Raw genomic sequence first — 15,719 nt, 5'->3', positions numbered from 1 at the left:
AACACGTTTAATTGGTTTGTTGAGGTGTCATTTTACCTCCTTTACTTCCTCCTCTTCTTCCTCATCCTCCGGCTGAAATATGTTAGTGATTATATTTACCTTATACTTTTTTATGTCAGTCTACAGGTGACATTTTATTCTGTGCTTATATTTAAAAAGAGATGGTTCAAAATAAAACACTATTTCACATTAAATCATCGTTTCAAATAAATTAATGAAAGTTGTTTTTTTTTAAACCATTCTTTATTTCAGTTGATTAAAACATGCATAACCAAAAATAATTACCTCTTTCAATTTTTCTGCAACAAAAAAATAAATAAATAAATAATTTTCTTAACGACATAAAAAATGTATTATTTTACATAAACAAAACATGGCTGACCTGTTACTTTAAGTGATGCTGAAGATTCAACGGTACCACCAGTGTTGGTCGCTGTCACCTTGTAGCTACCTGCTGAATCTTTCTTGGTTGATGAAATAATTAATGTGGCAGTCTTTCCATCAAATTGAGTCGAAACTACATCTGATTCTCTAACAACACTTCCATCTCTGAAAAAAAATTGAATTTTTAAAATAAATACTTTTTTGAAGTACTTATGAAAATGCACACTACAAATATGTGTGTATGTTTTTTCTCTCAGTATTTTTGCACCAAGAGGGCACTGGTTGAGAGAACCAATACTTCAACATGAAGAATTAATAGGAGGTTCCCAGGGAAAATAAATAAGGCTTGGATGGATCGAATGGTACGGAACTTTGGAAGCGGGATCAGTTCATTGACAAAAAAATGTTGACGTGGTTGTGAAAAGTAAGGCTAATGATGTAGTAAACAACTTAGACTATTTTTCTGAGATATTAGATGGCTTAGCATGACATTGCCACTCCATATGTCCAGAGCAGTTGCAGCAATGTCTTGTAAAGAGTAAGTTGTGTTTTGACTAAAAGTCTTAAATAAGGGGTAGATAGGAAGCATTTAAGTTTTAAAAAATCAATACTTACTTGTACCATACGATCTTAAGTGACTTTTCTACTGATACAAAAGAGCAGACGAATCTAGTAGTTTGCCCTTCGACAGTTGTCTACAAAAATTATTCAATGCATCAATGTTTTCAAAAATATTTCTATATAGTAAATAAAGAATCTTACAGCATCGGTAAGCTTTTGAGCAAATGCTGGTGGTTCGACAGAAGGCGGTAATATAACGTCAATCGTCGTTTGAGTTTCTCCCTTTTCGTTTTTCGCGACAAGTTTATATGTTCCTTTGTCAGCAGGGCTTGCTGGATTGATTTCCAATTTGACTGCATATTCACCCTAGGAAAGATTATATTAATAATTATAATTGTACATTAAAAAAATCAAAGATAAGGTGAATTGGAAATAAAGAAAAACAATTTCTTCGTCAAACTTTTGAGGAATATATCTCCCTTTGTCAGGACTATTTTTAATGATTTGCTCAATTAAAAAATATACACATCTGCTTAGAATAGTATTGTAATGTAGAATGGATGGGTGTAAATCTCGTCCACTCTAAGCTAAACTCGTAAAGTCATAATAGCGAAAGTTATAAGTAGATGATTTGTTTTTAATTTAATTTTACCTCTTTAACATGGCTGACGTTGACTTTATGCGTTGAGTCTTCTTTTAATGTTGTCGCCCCTTTGAACCATACACATTTTGGTTCAAACACTGATTGTATACGGCATTCAATAACAACAGTGTTAGTTTTACTGATAGTGACAGTTTTAGGTGCTTCTTTAATTACAGGAATAACTACAAGAAATTATATATTAATTAGAAATGTTCAGTATGATAAAACTGATCGACAAAGCTGTAAGCTTTCGAATTCTCACCTTCAATGTTGAGAGTTAAGTTGGCATTAAGCTCTCCACAAATATTCTTAATGTTACATTTGTAAACTCCAGAATCTTGAATGCCTGGGTCCTAAAAATAGTTTGTATTTTTTATTTCACAATACAGTTATTATAAATATATATTTTTCAATTAATATGTAATTATTGCTACTGAGAACTGAATAAAGATTTATATAAGCTCCGAATCAAACTTACGACTTTAACCCCATACACATTCAGTTTTAACCTAAACACACTCACTCTAAAATACTTTCTTTCTTATTTACTATTGGGTGGCATTCCTACTAGCTCTCTATAAGGAACCAATGAATGATGCTCTTCATTTCTTTGCATGCTGAACACATACACTTTGGTACAAAAGAAGTGTCATGTGTCAACGGGTATCGCTGTTGTGAGTAAGGTTAGGATTATCCTTCTGCAGTTTAAGCTCTTTAGAGGCTATGGACAAGAGCTTATAAGACAACCTTTTCCACTGATGATCTCTATAAACAACCAAGGGGGCACTTCAATTATGTTGAACACATTTATAAACCTTTCTCTGAAGGCCGAATTATCTATTGTCCATGTTTTGATTAGGTCTCTCTCCAGTTAGGCTAGTTACATACTTTTCACTCAAGTAGGGTGACATACTACTCTAATTGAGGGTCGATCGGGTACTGAATAGTCCACCATCAGCCAACTAACAACGCACATTTACACTAATAAATACATTCACTATCAATATACATAAGAGGAACACACAAAATGAGATATGCATCAGTTTTATATACATATATATAAGCATGAATATTCTATCAGGAGGCATTCCTACAAGCTCTCTATATGGAGCCAAGGAATGCCACCCTTCAATTATTGCTACTAATGATCCATTAATAAGAATTATTTTAAAGTTTCTTACTTTCAGTTCTAATCGAATGTAGTATGTATTCTCTTTTTCTTCCATTTTCCATGAAAGTTTGGATGTTTCTTTTAACGATTTTCCTTCGTGAAACCAAATAATGTCTGGCTTAGGATCGGCTTTCACTCTGAAGTCCATCACAACAAGTTTTCCATTTTGTTCTGATCTGATTTTGGGCTTTTCAATAAACGTTGGGGCAGTGCCTTCTGGCTCAGTCTCAGCTTCAATGTTTAAGTTTAGATTAGCGTTGCTTTCACCAAATTCATTTTTAACGTGGCATTTATATGTTCCACTGTCAGGTCCTATCGGGTCCTGTAGACAGAAAAAAAAATAGCGTAAAATTACGTAATTTTTTTTATATCAATTCAAAAATTTACCTTGATTTCAAGCATAAGTATGTATGTGTCTTCTCTTTCTTCAACCTTCATAGAAACACGTGAATTTTCTTGAACAACTTTAGTTCCTTTAAGCCATGTGACTTCTGGTCTTGGTTTTGCAGTACAAGTGCACTTCATCGTAATCAGTGTGCCACTGTCATTAGGAATAATTCTTGGTTTTTCTGTGAAGGAAGGAGCGAAGCCAGCTCCATCATCTCCACCTGAAAAACACTTTTATCTCAAAAATTTTCAAAAAAAACAACTTTTTTTTCTCCTTAAAACTAATTAACAAACAAGGGCCACTAAAATAATTAAAGTCGTAAAGAAATATTAAAAAAACAAATATATATGAAAACATTAAAAGGAAGAAAAAACATCAAGTCTCCACCTGAAACAAAAAAAGTTTAAAAAAAGGTAATTATAACTTAGTCTAAATATTTATATTCTTATGTGAAAGTATTATAAAAAAAATTGTGAACAGTTTACAACAAAATTTTGTTGTTTGCCACACAAAGCATGGAATGAAAAACACTTGAAAGCCAAGTATCACACTGCGTATTATATAAGCAAAATTATAATGACTTTTAATATTATCATATTTATGTGATTGATATTCAGCCTATTAGAATTATATATAAAAAATCAGGGATAAGGTGGATTTGAAAGAAAGAAAAAACATGGTTCCTCCATCAAGCTTTTGAGAAATTCATAGGATCGCCCTTTATCAGGACTTTCAAACTATATCTAATTCGTTAGAATTCATGGTCTGATTGACATAAAGACTATATCTAATACTTGACTGCAATTGACATGAATCATTTTAAAGTTGAATGGACGGCTAATAGGTCTCCACTCATTCTACTCTACTAAGCTAAACTCTTAAAATAATTATGGTTGAACACGATAGCTTACGGATTTATGATTTTAGCTTAATAAAGTGGATGAGATGTACCACTTGTCCACTCTACTGAGATAAAGTAGATTTGCATATTTATTAGCCATTTAAATCATTATGATGTATTCCTGGAAAGCATGATAAAGTAACTGAGTGTTTTTCTTCCTTTCAAATTCGCTTTATCCCTGATTTTTATATACAATTTTAAATTATCAGAATAATACATTTTAAATATAAAAAACTGTTGTGCAAAACATACCCTAACTTATTTTTTTATTAGTCGCAAGAAATTTAGTTTTATAAAAATTACAATTAAATTTTGGTGAATAAAATTTTTATATATGTGCTCATTTTAATTTCTTTTTTAAATTTATGACTACAAATATATGGTTACTTTAATTAACCTTTCATTTCAAATAATAAAACAGCAATTTTTACATTTCACATTGATAAGGAGACCCCATCAGATTGCTGCCACTACTTGGTGAAATACTTGCAAAACAACCCCTTTATTCCATCTTTTAAACCTTCAATGCATTACATTTTAGATTCTGGCGACATCTGCCATTCAACAATGCCACAGGGTGGTAGACATCATTGCATCCACCCTTGAACTTCTCCCTGAACTGGGTGTGCTGCAAGGCAGCATCCTTGGTCCCATGCTCTATTCAACATACAACGCAGAAGTACTTTTCATGCGGATGATACCGCTATGCTCTCGGCAAGCCCAGACACAATGGCCTTCAGAAAATTCCAGGACCATCTGTCCTGTTTTCAAGTTCAAGAAATAAAGGATCAGACTCTACGAAACCAAAACCAAGCTAACATTCACACCTTTCTTCCAATCTAATATAACTCTGTTCCTTTCCCAGCAGCTTGTGACTTTGTAGGAATGAACAGATGATATAAACTCTAACAAGTTAAAAGAAAAACATCTGGGAAAAGGATTATCTCCTCTCCAACTCTTGGATCAACTGGATCTGTTGAAAACTCTTGCACTCCGGACTTTGAGGAGGTGTCTGGTCAGATAAACTGCCCTTGCAGGATCTGGATATTGAAAGATTCATCATTCTGTTCGCCATTCATCCTTCATCAATCATTGTCTGTTGACTGGGCCTCCTGCAGAATGTCTGACGACCAGAAAGGTAGAACATCTCTTTTTTTTTCTTTTTCATTCTTTGCATATGCACATTTGAATCCGTTTGTTACATGTTCCTTGCCAGGTTCTTTTTTATTTTTTGTGTAGACTCCAATCGAAATAAGTCTCAACAATACATAGTTGTTTATTTAACAACAATATATAGTTGTTTATTTAAATCTCCTTTTTGTTTATTTCTTGGAGTCAAATAAAAACTCGCTTCACAAAACTACTCAAAACACTATTTGACAACAGATCAAAACTCTGTAAAATGAACACATCTACTACAACTAATCTGTACATCAAACTGCAGGGTTCAACCAAAAATGTTCCAACCTCCAAAGAATCAAGTCACTCCAGTCCAGAATTCTTCAAACCATTGCCCAAGCTCCCTACTCCTTATCCAAGCTTAGTACTCACACAGACCTTCAGATATTTGTCTTCAAAACCGCAAAAAAACCGACTGCCTCCATAAAACTCTAGACCCTCATCCCAACCCCCTAGCATCTTTCATAAACATCTTTCAACCTGGACTCTTCTAAAATGCTTAAAGTGCCAATGGCCTAGCATTTCCTATCTAGTAAGGAAAGTGTGCAGACAGCTGAAAATTATTATTTAGATGGTGGGTCAAAGAAAACCCATAAAAAGTGTTTATTTTGTATGTTTCAGGCTTGTTGGCCCCATACTCAGCAGACCCAATGGGTCATTATTCGATCTGAGTCTCTGTACAATGGAAAATTTCATACTCTGGGCAGACATAAGCGACTTGATAGACATTGGTGGTGCATTGTTTTTCCTAAGGTGAGTCGAAAAATGCAATTCGGCATAAAATAGCTAGTATTTTAGCTGATTTTAATTATCTATGCCAGCAGTTAAGAAAAATGAACATTAGCTCTGACGAAGATAAACTGAATACGATATTTGTTTATCAGAATTGATAAATTAATGATTATATTTTATATATTGTTCAACTACATATGTGATTCAACACTACATCCTAAAAAAAAATATTTTTTTTACATAATTTATTAAAATAATTTTATAAAATTATTTTATATGCTATTTGATAAGTTTTTCTATTGATCAATTAAATATTACTATCGTCAAGGCTAAAATGGTTTAAGCCAAACCATATCTGCTAGAAAATATATTAATTTTTACTCTACAAAAAAACATAAAATATCAAAACACGTAAATGGTCACTCAATACCCAAGAATCACTTACACTTTTTGTTCCAAAGTTGATGAAAGTGAACTGAAATTTGTAATGGCGATTGGTTGTATAAAAAAAGAAACTAAATGTGAAAATGGTGCGTGGTAAGAAAAAAATATTGTCACATATACTTCCTCAAATATTTTTTTTTTTGTTAGTTGAATGCGAACTGAAGCTTGAAAAATATGAAAGTCTGAAAACAAACAATTGCAACTCCTGAATTTAAATTTGATCCTTGCCAATCATCCTGGTATCCTCGCTTGGTCTGTGGTATGCATTTCGGCATTTTGCCACCTTCGGCGTGTCTGACTGACCCAGTGAGGATAAGCAGATCAAGATCGGTAAGAATCAAATTACAGGTTCATCACCTTGCAGACCAAAGGAGGAATATCACAGCAAAATAAATCACTAAAATCATTACTGTACTGTAATGTCACTTCCAACAATTCATCTGATATTTAATTAGTGTTTTTTCTTTACAATTAATTTATTAAATAAATTAAAAATTCATTCCCACTAAAAAAATGACAATACAAAATTGTATGAACAAGTTCAAGAATAAAAATATCAAAGACTCAGAGTTCATCAAGGATGTTATTTTAATAAACGGTCACTAATCTCTACACATTTTAATAAACCTTATCAGATTATAATAAATGGCTGGGAAAAAAATACAAAATTATTATCAAATATTCAATATAATTTATAGTTCTTTTAACCATAAAAAAATTAAAAATAATGGCAATTCTGATAAAAATACAGATCAAATTATAAAAGATATTTTGTAATTTATATTAGACTTTTAGACTTAATTGTATATAAAAATCAGGCATAAGACAAAATGTTAGGAAAGAAAAATACTCAGTTACTTTATCCAGTGAGAAATATAGCCTTCATCAAGAATGACTTACAAGGTTAACAGATATAAATATCTACTTTTTTTTATTTCTTCAGAGTCACTAGTGACCAAAGTCTCCCTTTCTTCCACTGTGATCTCACAGATTGTTGACCCTTCTTTATTTCCAAACCTCAAAATGTGCACTGCCATTTAGGTAGTTTAGCACTTTCTGGGGTTTCTCTTTGCTTACCTCTTTTAATAAGGTTATTATTGCCTTTCCAAAGGGGCTGTGCTGTTTCTAGGTTAATGCAGTCATATAGCATATCTTCTAATGTTTATGCCTCTTCATGACAGAATTGGAAGGCTTCTGTCTAAATTTTTCCTAATATTTTGCTTTAGTGATTGAACGGGTGGCCAATAAAAGCCTATAATTTTCCTTAATTCTCACCCACTGAGGGAGAGGTAAATTTTTGTTTTCATGGTTGAGATGTTGAGGAATGTTCAGTTTTACTTTTAGCTCGCTTCGGGGGTGGGTTTGTGTTTCTGGTCCAAAGGGTGTGATGGGCGCTCCAGTATGTGCTAGTTTGTCAGCCTCTCCATTGCCTTCAATACCTTAATGTCCTCATGCCCACCCCATTTCTACTTACTTGTTACTACTACAACTCATTGGCAATGCAGCTCTTGAAGGTCCCTGGCCTCCTCTACAATTCTGGCCCAGTTTCTTCTGTCTTCCATGCATCTCCTCCATTTCCAATCTGCATCTTTCTGAGTTCATCCTCAACGTCATCCATCCATCTCTTTCTAAGCCTTCCTCACAGCCATCTACCACCTGGCTTACCCAAGTAAACTTTCTTTATAGCACTACCTTTTGACACCTTTCCACATGGCCAACCCACCTGAGGGCTTTTATTTCAGTCAAAATATCTGGTTTCTGGTACAAAACTGTCAACTCCTCATTTGTATTCGCCAGTGACCATCCATGCAAACTGCTCCAATGATCTTCCTTCAAACCTTCTTTTAAAAAATCTTTGTCTGCACTTGGTCATGGTCCAAGTTTCAGAGCCATAAAGATAAAGTATCACTGGCCTCACTATCGTTCAATGGACTTTTAGTGACTGGAAGTTTTGGTGGGATATGTCGTTGGTAGTGGTTCGGACTGAGAGAGCCGTTGGCGGAGGTCTGGGGGTATTGTAAGCCATGAAGGTCTCCATAAGCCTCATCGTTCAGTGCAATAGAAGCGAATTGACTTGACCTCTTGTGGAAAACATGTACATCGTCTTAGTATGCTTAATGACCAAACCCAACCTTCCTGCTTTTCCATCAGAGTTAACCAATTTCATTTTTCCAGGAGATGGAGATATGGTAGGCATTCCCAGACCCAGTTAGAATTGAAGGTGGAGGAGTCTAAAGCCACTAATGTTGCTTGGCTGTCTTATAATTCACCTGGTAATACTTTGGTAACACTATTTTAAGTATTTCTTATGCAGAGTTCTATTGCATGGATGTCAGCTTGAAAAATTGTTGATATGGGGCCTAGAAGTTTTGCTAGTTTAAAATTTCGCCCTCCTGCCCATACTCCATGTTCTATTTTAGATCTATTTACCATAATCCGTTTAGTTTTAGATTTTTTCCAAACATCATCTAATTATGATTAAGCTAAACTCATAAATTCATTATGTTTGAAGGCATAATTTTGAATATTGTAAGTAATATTTTTTTAACCATGTGAATCATTAGAAATATTTTCAAAATTCAAACGCAATTTCAATCAAAGTTCAGTTTCAAAGGCATTGCATTACTCAAAGCTTGATGAAAGAACTGAGTGTTTTTCTATCAAATTTGCCTGATTTCTGAATTTTTTTTAATTTATTCATTTCCACAACATATAAAAAACTTCCTGCCAGTTATACAACTCTTTCATTCGAAATATTGTCATGTATGTTAATTAAATGTATAATTAATGAAAAAATTGTGACCTTATTGGGTGCATAAGTTAGTATCAATCGTATTTTTTATTCCTTTATGTAATAATAAAGGGAAACATGCTATATAGTAATTTAAGATTACCTCACTACTTACAGCACAAAACATCAACATAGAAGAAAAAGAAGATTAGCTTGATTGTAGAAAGTTTCTTATTACCTTGGAAGTTCAATGCTATGTTAGCATTACTCTCCCCATACGCGTTACAGGCATTGCATCTGTAATTCCCGCCGTCTTGCGATGTCGGCTTGGAAATTTCCAGCTTCAAGAGATACTGGTCTTTGCCAGTAGCTCGTTTGCTCATTCTAATTCGCGTCGAATCTAGAATAACAGTATCCCCTTGATACCAGATGATATCGGGCACCGGATTCGCTTCCAATAGGCATTCCATTACAAGGATGTCGCCTTCTTGGTGAATGGTCGGCTTTTTAGGAAACCTTGGCGGTTTTGCATCCTGTATTCTTTAGAAAATAAAATTTCTATAAATTTTCTTTCCTTTGAATTTGAAAATATTAAAATATAAAATAAATTTTACGTTATCAATTAGAAAAAAAAATATTATCTATAAAAGCGAAAGTACAAGAACTTCAATATAACGAGATTCCAAGTTCCATGAAAATTCATTACACACTCGTTTATATTGCTCTTGTGCTAATTAGAAACAACAGATGAGTAAAATTCTTCTTTGAGTGGACAAAAATATCTAACTTACTTGGGCTTGTCTCCACCTTCAAAGTTCAAATTCACTGTTGCTGTAGCTTCTCCGTGCTTGTTAGATGCTATCACCCTATATACTCCACCATCGCTGTTTTTAATGTCTTTAATCACTAGTTTGGCAAGGTAATACAACTTCTGATCAAGTTCAAGCAGTAGTTTTACCCTGTTTGTCTCTTTTATAATTTTGTCTCCTTGATACCTGAAAATACAGTAATGCGATTTGAAGCAAATGTGATTTTCGGTCTGCCTCATTTTATATTTTAATATGTTAATAATTTATTTATATGAATGAAAATTAAATTAGATATAGCAGTTCTCACCAGATTACTGAAGGTTTCGGTTCTCCCACAAGTCTGCACTCGATTGTGATTTCTGATCCTGAGTCGGACTGTCTTATAAGTGGCCGCTCGGTAAACGTCGGTTTGATGCCGTTCTCAGGAACTGGAGCTTCGTCACCTATAGTTGACAAACATCCTGCTACCTATTTCTACAATAACTTATACCGTACTAATATATACAACACATTGGTAAAAGGCCCTTGATATTATCTACATCTACAACATACACCTTTACTCTCTTGGACTTTTTTTTGCCTTCGAATAACTCATACTATGAAATAAAGTAAATTAGAAAACATTTACAATGCCATTCGTTGCGTTATTAAGCAATAATTAATAATGGGAAGTTAAAACATATCAAGCAATATAATAAACTTTGACAGCTGCATGCTTAAATCCAATTAAATTGCAAAATATTGCATTTATAAATTATTTATGTTCAAGAGTTGTGTTCTAGGAGTTGATTTTTTTTTCTCGGTTATATCAACTATTGAATGTTGCCAAATAGAATTAACAAGAGGAGCTACAGATGTGAGATCACAGATTTTAATTAAACTTTTTTTTGCTCGTCCGAGCGTTCTTGCCAGTATACTCTAGGAGCCAAGAAAAAATATATTTGAAGTAATTGGTCTATTTTTTGTCTTTCAAGGTTATTATATATCAGTCAAGTTTTTTACATATAATAATAAAATAATATGCACAATTGTATTAAATGAAATTCAATATATAAAAAGGTAAAAAATCAAAACAGACTTTTAGTAAACTATGCCAAAAAAAAATTTTTTTTTAAAGCTAATCGGGATTCATTCAAATCACCTTTAAAGCCCTTAAATATTATTGTTTATAGCAAAAAAAAAAATTGGGCTGGTTAGCAATTCTCCAGTGTCCTATTTTTCCACATAAAAATTCATCACACCTTTGGGTTTTATCCGAATTCAACATTATTACAATATCTCAATTAATTTAACAACCTTTTATGTAAGGACTTGGTTAAAAAAAGGATAATTAATTGAAATAATTAAATGGTCAATTAGACCACAAACTGATCTTTCAGCATATATGAACATTTTTTTAAATTTTATGTCATTATAAGTGATAAAAATAAGGTTGAATTCAACAAAAAGAAACTTCAAACTTTTAACTTTATTTCTTGTGTTCTAATTTATTTATGTAGGTCGAATTGTTGACATTGCATGCTGTTTAGTGGCAACCTAAACCTCTTTAAATTTGATTATGGATCAGTGAGGTCATTTCAGAATGATCACCATTTTATGATTTTAAAAACATGGAAGGCGGAAAATTGGAAAAAAGTATATTTTTATTTGCCCGAAACTTTGTATTTAGGGTTTTTTTGCATGGAGAAAAAGAATATCATCTTTTTCTAACTTAAAAAAAAATATTTAAAAAACTTTAACCTACTTTGCTTCGTCACTACATCAAATGTGTACTTGGCAGTTAGCCATAAGCATTGATAAACATGATTTGTGACCGAGAGACTTAGGAAAGTATGATACAATTTTTTTAAAGAAGAAACAAAGTTGACAGACATTTACAGCTTCAGATCATTTTTTTTTCCAAGTAAAATCCCTAAATACAATTTTTTGGGAAAATAAAAAATATGTCTTTTCTTTCAAACTTTTCCCTTCGATTTTTTTCACAAATCACAAAAAATTATAATTTTCACACGATTTCACCAATCCAGTGAAACTTTGCAGAAGTTTAGAGCCTACAAAACTATACGTAATGGCACAAATCTGGCCTATCTAAATAACTATAAACAAGAAAAATAAAATAAAATGTTTGAGATGTTTTTGTTCATTTCATCCTTATTTTTCTCACTTATAATGACTTAAAATATAAACATTGTTGACCTAGACTGAAAGAAAGAAAAAATAAGCTTTCCAACAGTTGTAATAATGTTGAATTTGGATAAAATATGAATAAGTATAAACATGGATAAATTATGAATTTTTAAATGGAACAACAGGACACAGGAGAAAAAATTGCTCCTGGCAGTAATATCCATTTTTAGTTGCCAATGAAAATTCGTATTTCAGGGCTTTAAAGGACGCTTACAACAAATCCAAAAGTTGAAAAACTTATTTTTTTAAATATGCAAATTATTTAAAATATATTTGGAAACCTGTGGAAGAAGAAAAGTTTGAAAGAAAAAACATATTTTTCCCAAAATGTGTACCCTAAGGTTTCTGAGAGTGCAGAACACGACTGTCAACTTTGTTTTGTCTTAAAAAATAATGTAGCATACTTTCCTATGTTGCTCGGTTACAAATCATGTTAACCAATGCTAATGGCTAACTGCCAAGTACAATTTCGACATAGTGACATAGGAAAGTAGGTTAATTTTTTTAGCAAGAAACAAAGGTGATATTCTTTTTCTAAATTAAAAAAAAACGTAAATACAAATTTTAGGTAAAATAACAAAAACACAAAATGGTGATAATTTTGAAACGACCTCACTAATCTACAGGAAACTTTGAAGGGGTTTAGGACTCATTAAACCACATGTAATAGCAACAATTAGACTTACATAAATAAATAAGAACAAGAAAAATAAAATAAAACGTTTGAAGTGTTTTTATTGTTTTCATCCTTACTTATAACGACACAAAATATAAATCTCATTGACATAAAGAAGAGAAGTTCAACGACTTTTGAATGGTTGTCATAATGTGGAATTTGGATAAAAATTAATGGAATTATGAAAAATCCAGCTCCAAATAGTTTGTATCTGGTTGCCAATTCAAATTTGTATTTAAGGGCTTTAAATGGTGCTTGGAACAAATCAGTATTGTCTTTTCAAAAACAATTTTTTCAGCCTATTTTACTGAGAGCGTCTATTTTTTTAACTTTTTATATATCTAATCTCATTTAATATGATTCTGTTTAGTATTTTCTTTTTCTTATTGCCACAATAAAGGCAGAGAATTTATTTTTTCCTCAGATCCTAGGGCCCATTGGTAAGAATGCTCGGACAAATGTATAAAATTTTTCCACCTAGTATCACCAAAAGAAATTTCCGTTAAAATCTGCAATCCCACGTCTATAGACTACTCTTGTAGGTCACATAATTACATGGAAATCTCACAAAAATAATTAATTTAAAAGTGAAAAGACTCCAATTTCAAAAATTTGTAGATTGCTTGATAATGAAAAAAAAAATTCTTCTTCAACAACTTAAAGTTTCATTTTTTTAAATATATTTTTTTATGTGGTATGTTTGTTGTAGTATATCTACTTATTAGTATAAGACCTCTTAACAATGTATTAATAGTAAAATATACACAGAACTGATTAATATAACCATTTAACCAAAGCGTTAAATACTTACAACCAAAAGTTATACTAAGCCAATGTTTGACTTGCACTAAAAATAAAAGCTTTACTATGAAGGAATTCTTTTTAAACTCCTTCTAGGAAAAATTTTTCCTAGATTTGTCAAATTGAACAATTTATAAAAAAAAATTCTACATATTAAAAAAAGTTAATCGTGCACTACATACTTCATTGGCTACTCAAGTGATTTCTTGGACAAGGCAGGCAGTTCATATATAATTTTAACAAATAGCTAACTATGACTCTAGCCCAAATTTGCTTTGGTTGAGCGCTCTAGCATTATTATTGACAAAATAGTTATATAAAAAAACCCAACGTTAAATGCATTTTGAAAGGTAAAAAGTTTTTATACTGACTGTCGAAGTTAAGGCTAATTGTAGCATTGCTTTCGCCTAATTCATTCTTGGCCATTACTTTATATTTTCCAGCGTCTTCCACTGTTACGTTTTCTATTTCTAAAGTAGCGAAATAAGAGTGTCCATCGTTTTCTAAAATCAGCTGTGGAAAAAAAAACATAATTACATAACATAAAAGTTTCAGTGTGTTTAAACTTGAAATATCTTCGATGGTTCGAAAAGATAAAAGAGTCAAAATTTAAATGGCACATTCATCGATATATTGTTCAAGTTTGTGGCAACATGCCACGTTCAAGTCGCGTGAACGACCCCGGGAGTGGTCGTAATGATGCGATGCATGACTCGAGAGTGTTGACGGTTTAGCATGTGGCGCCGGGTTGTTTTTATGTATTTGTTGTACATTACCTTGTGCCTGGCGTCTTGTTTGACTTCGATTCCGCTATGGGACCAGGTGACTGTAGGCCTCGGGTCAGCCTGTATTCTGCATTCGAACAGGAGCCTTTTTCCATCGTCTTCTTGTCGTATTGTAGGCTTCTTCGAAAATGTCGGCGCAATACCGTCTATTTGTCTGAAAAATCAAACCGTTATTTATTTATTTATTTTTTTTTTGTTATTTACATAAACGCCATTCACAATTTAAACGTTTTAAGGTGAAAAATCCATAAAAATTATACAAAACGTTTTTCACTACTTTGGCAAATAATTTTTTTTAAACAGTATCTGCCGGTATGAAGAAAACTATTCGATCCTGTTAAAAACTAAATCGGCCTCTGTGCCTACGAACTTTTAACTGAACAACATAAGCACCTTTCGTTATCATATTGCACACCAATAAGAAAAGGGAAAAAAAGTAAAAAAAAAAACAGAAATTTTACAGGAGAGACAGAAGTTTACTTTTTTTTAAATTTACGTATTAATTAAACGCCATTAAGGTTGTTGGTAATAAAAACTGTCATGATCAATTAATATTTTCTTTCGTTTGTCCAAGAAGAAAATACGAAACTTTAAAAATCCAGATGTACTACCACTAACAAACTACCCCTTTTTGAGTTGTCACTTATCTTGCATGTACAGGGTGACTGGGGAGAGAGAGAGAGAGATTGAATGAGAGAGAGTGATCGAGTGAGTGAGTGTGAGTGAGACTGAATGAGAGTGAGCGAGTGAGTGAGTGAGAGTGAGTGAGTGAGCGAGAATGAGTGAGCGAGTGAGCGAGCGAGAATGAATGAGAGAGAGTGAGTGAGAGTGAGTGAATGAGCGAGAGTGAGTGAGTGAGTGAGTGAGTGAGTGAGTGAGTGAGTGAGTGAGTGAGTGAGTGAGTGAGTGAGTGAGTGAGATTGAATGAGAGAGAGAGAGTGAGTGAGTGATTGAGTGAGTGAGTGTGCGTGCGATTGAGCGATTGAGTGAGATTCACACACTCAGTCACCCACTCACTACTTAATTTTCTTCTCGTTTATTTGAAAGTGTATGATCCAATATTATCTTAAAATATTAACCATAAAAACATATATGGATTAATATGTTTATGTAGACATTAATTAAGACAATACGTTTAGAGGGTCATAATTGACCATATTAATTATTTCAACTAATTCATCTCGACCAAGATCTTAGATAAAAAGAATAATTAATTGAAATTATCTTAAAATCTGAAAAATATATTGGGGTGGATAATATAACTCCGCCCACTTATAAATTGCCCAGTAATAAACATACAATCAAACAGCACTAATCCATACAACGG

At 32.7% G+C, this 15,719-nt stretch overlaps 1 protein-coding gene across 1 annotated transcript in view; it reads right to left on the bottom strand.

Annotated features, from left to right (window-relative positions):
• Window positions 1–15,719, bottom strand: part of LOC106670441 (muscle M-line assembly protein unc-89-like) — a 54,844-nt gene continuing 39,125 nt past the window's right edge. Inside the window, exons 4-17 of the mRNA XM_024230438.1 lie at window positions 14,384–14,546; window positions 13,979–14,120; window positions 10,251–10,386; window positions 9,926–10,129; window positions 9,373–9,674; window positions 3,147–3,367; window positions 2,770–3,081; window positions 1,851–1,941; window positions 1,598–1,770; window positions 1,147–1,311; window positions 1,000–1,079; window positions 383–549; window positions 286–299; window positions 1–72 (exon numbers count right to left, since the gene is read on the bottom strand). Coding sequence (XP_024086206.1) covers window positions 28–72; window positions 286–299; window positions 383–549; window positions 1,000–1,079; window positions 1,147–1,311; window positions 1,598–1,770; window positions 1,851–1,941; window positions 2,770–3,081; window positions 3,147–3,367; window positions 9,373–9,674; window positions 9,926–10,129; window positions 10,251–10,386; window positions 13,979–14,120; window positions 14,384–14,546 — 2,215 coding nt within the window. The 3' untranslated portion in view covers window positions 1–27. The remainder of the gene's footprint in view (window positions 73–285; window positions 300–382; window positions 550–999; window positions 1,080–1,146; window positions 1,312–1,597; window positions 1,771–1,850; window positions 1,942–2,769; window positions 3,082–3,146; window positions 3,368–9,372; window positions 9,675–9,925; window positions 10,130–10,250; window positions 10,387–13,978; window positions 14,121–14,383; window positions 14,547–15,719) is intronic.

The sequence above is a fragment of the Cimex lectularius genome, unplaced genomic scaffold, assembly GCF_000648675.2.
Source record: "Cimex lectularius strain Harlan isolate CLEC.00 unplaced genomic scaffold, Clec_2.1 scaffold31, whole genome shotgun sequence".
Taxonomy (NCBI): Eukaryota; Metazoa; Arthropoda; class Insecta; order Hemiptera; family Cimicidae; genus Cimex; species Cimex lectularius.
The sequence above is the reverse complement of the archived record's forward strand: the minus strand, read 5'-3'. Positions and strand labels throughout refer to the sequence as shown.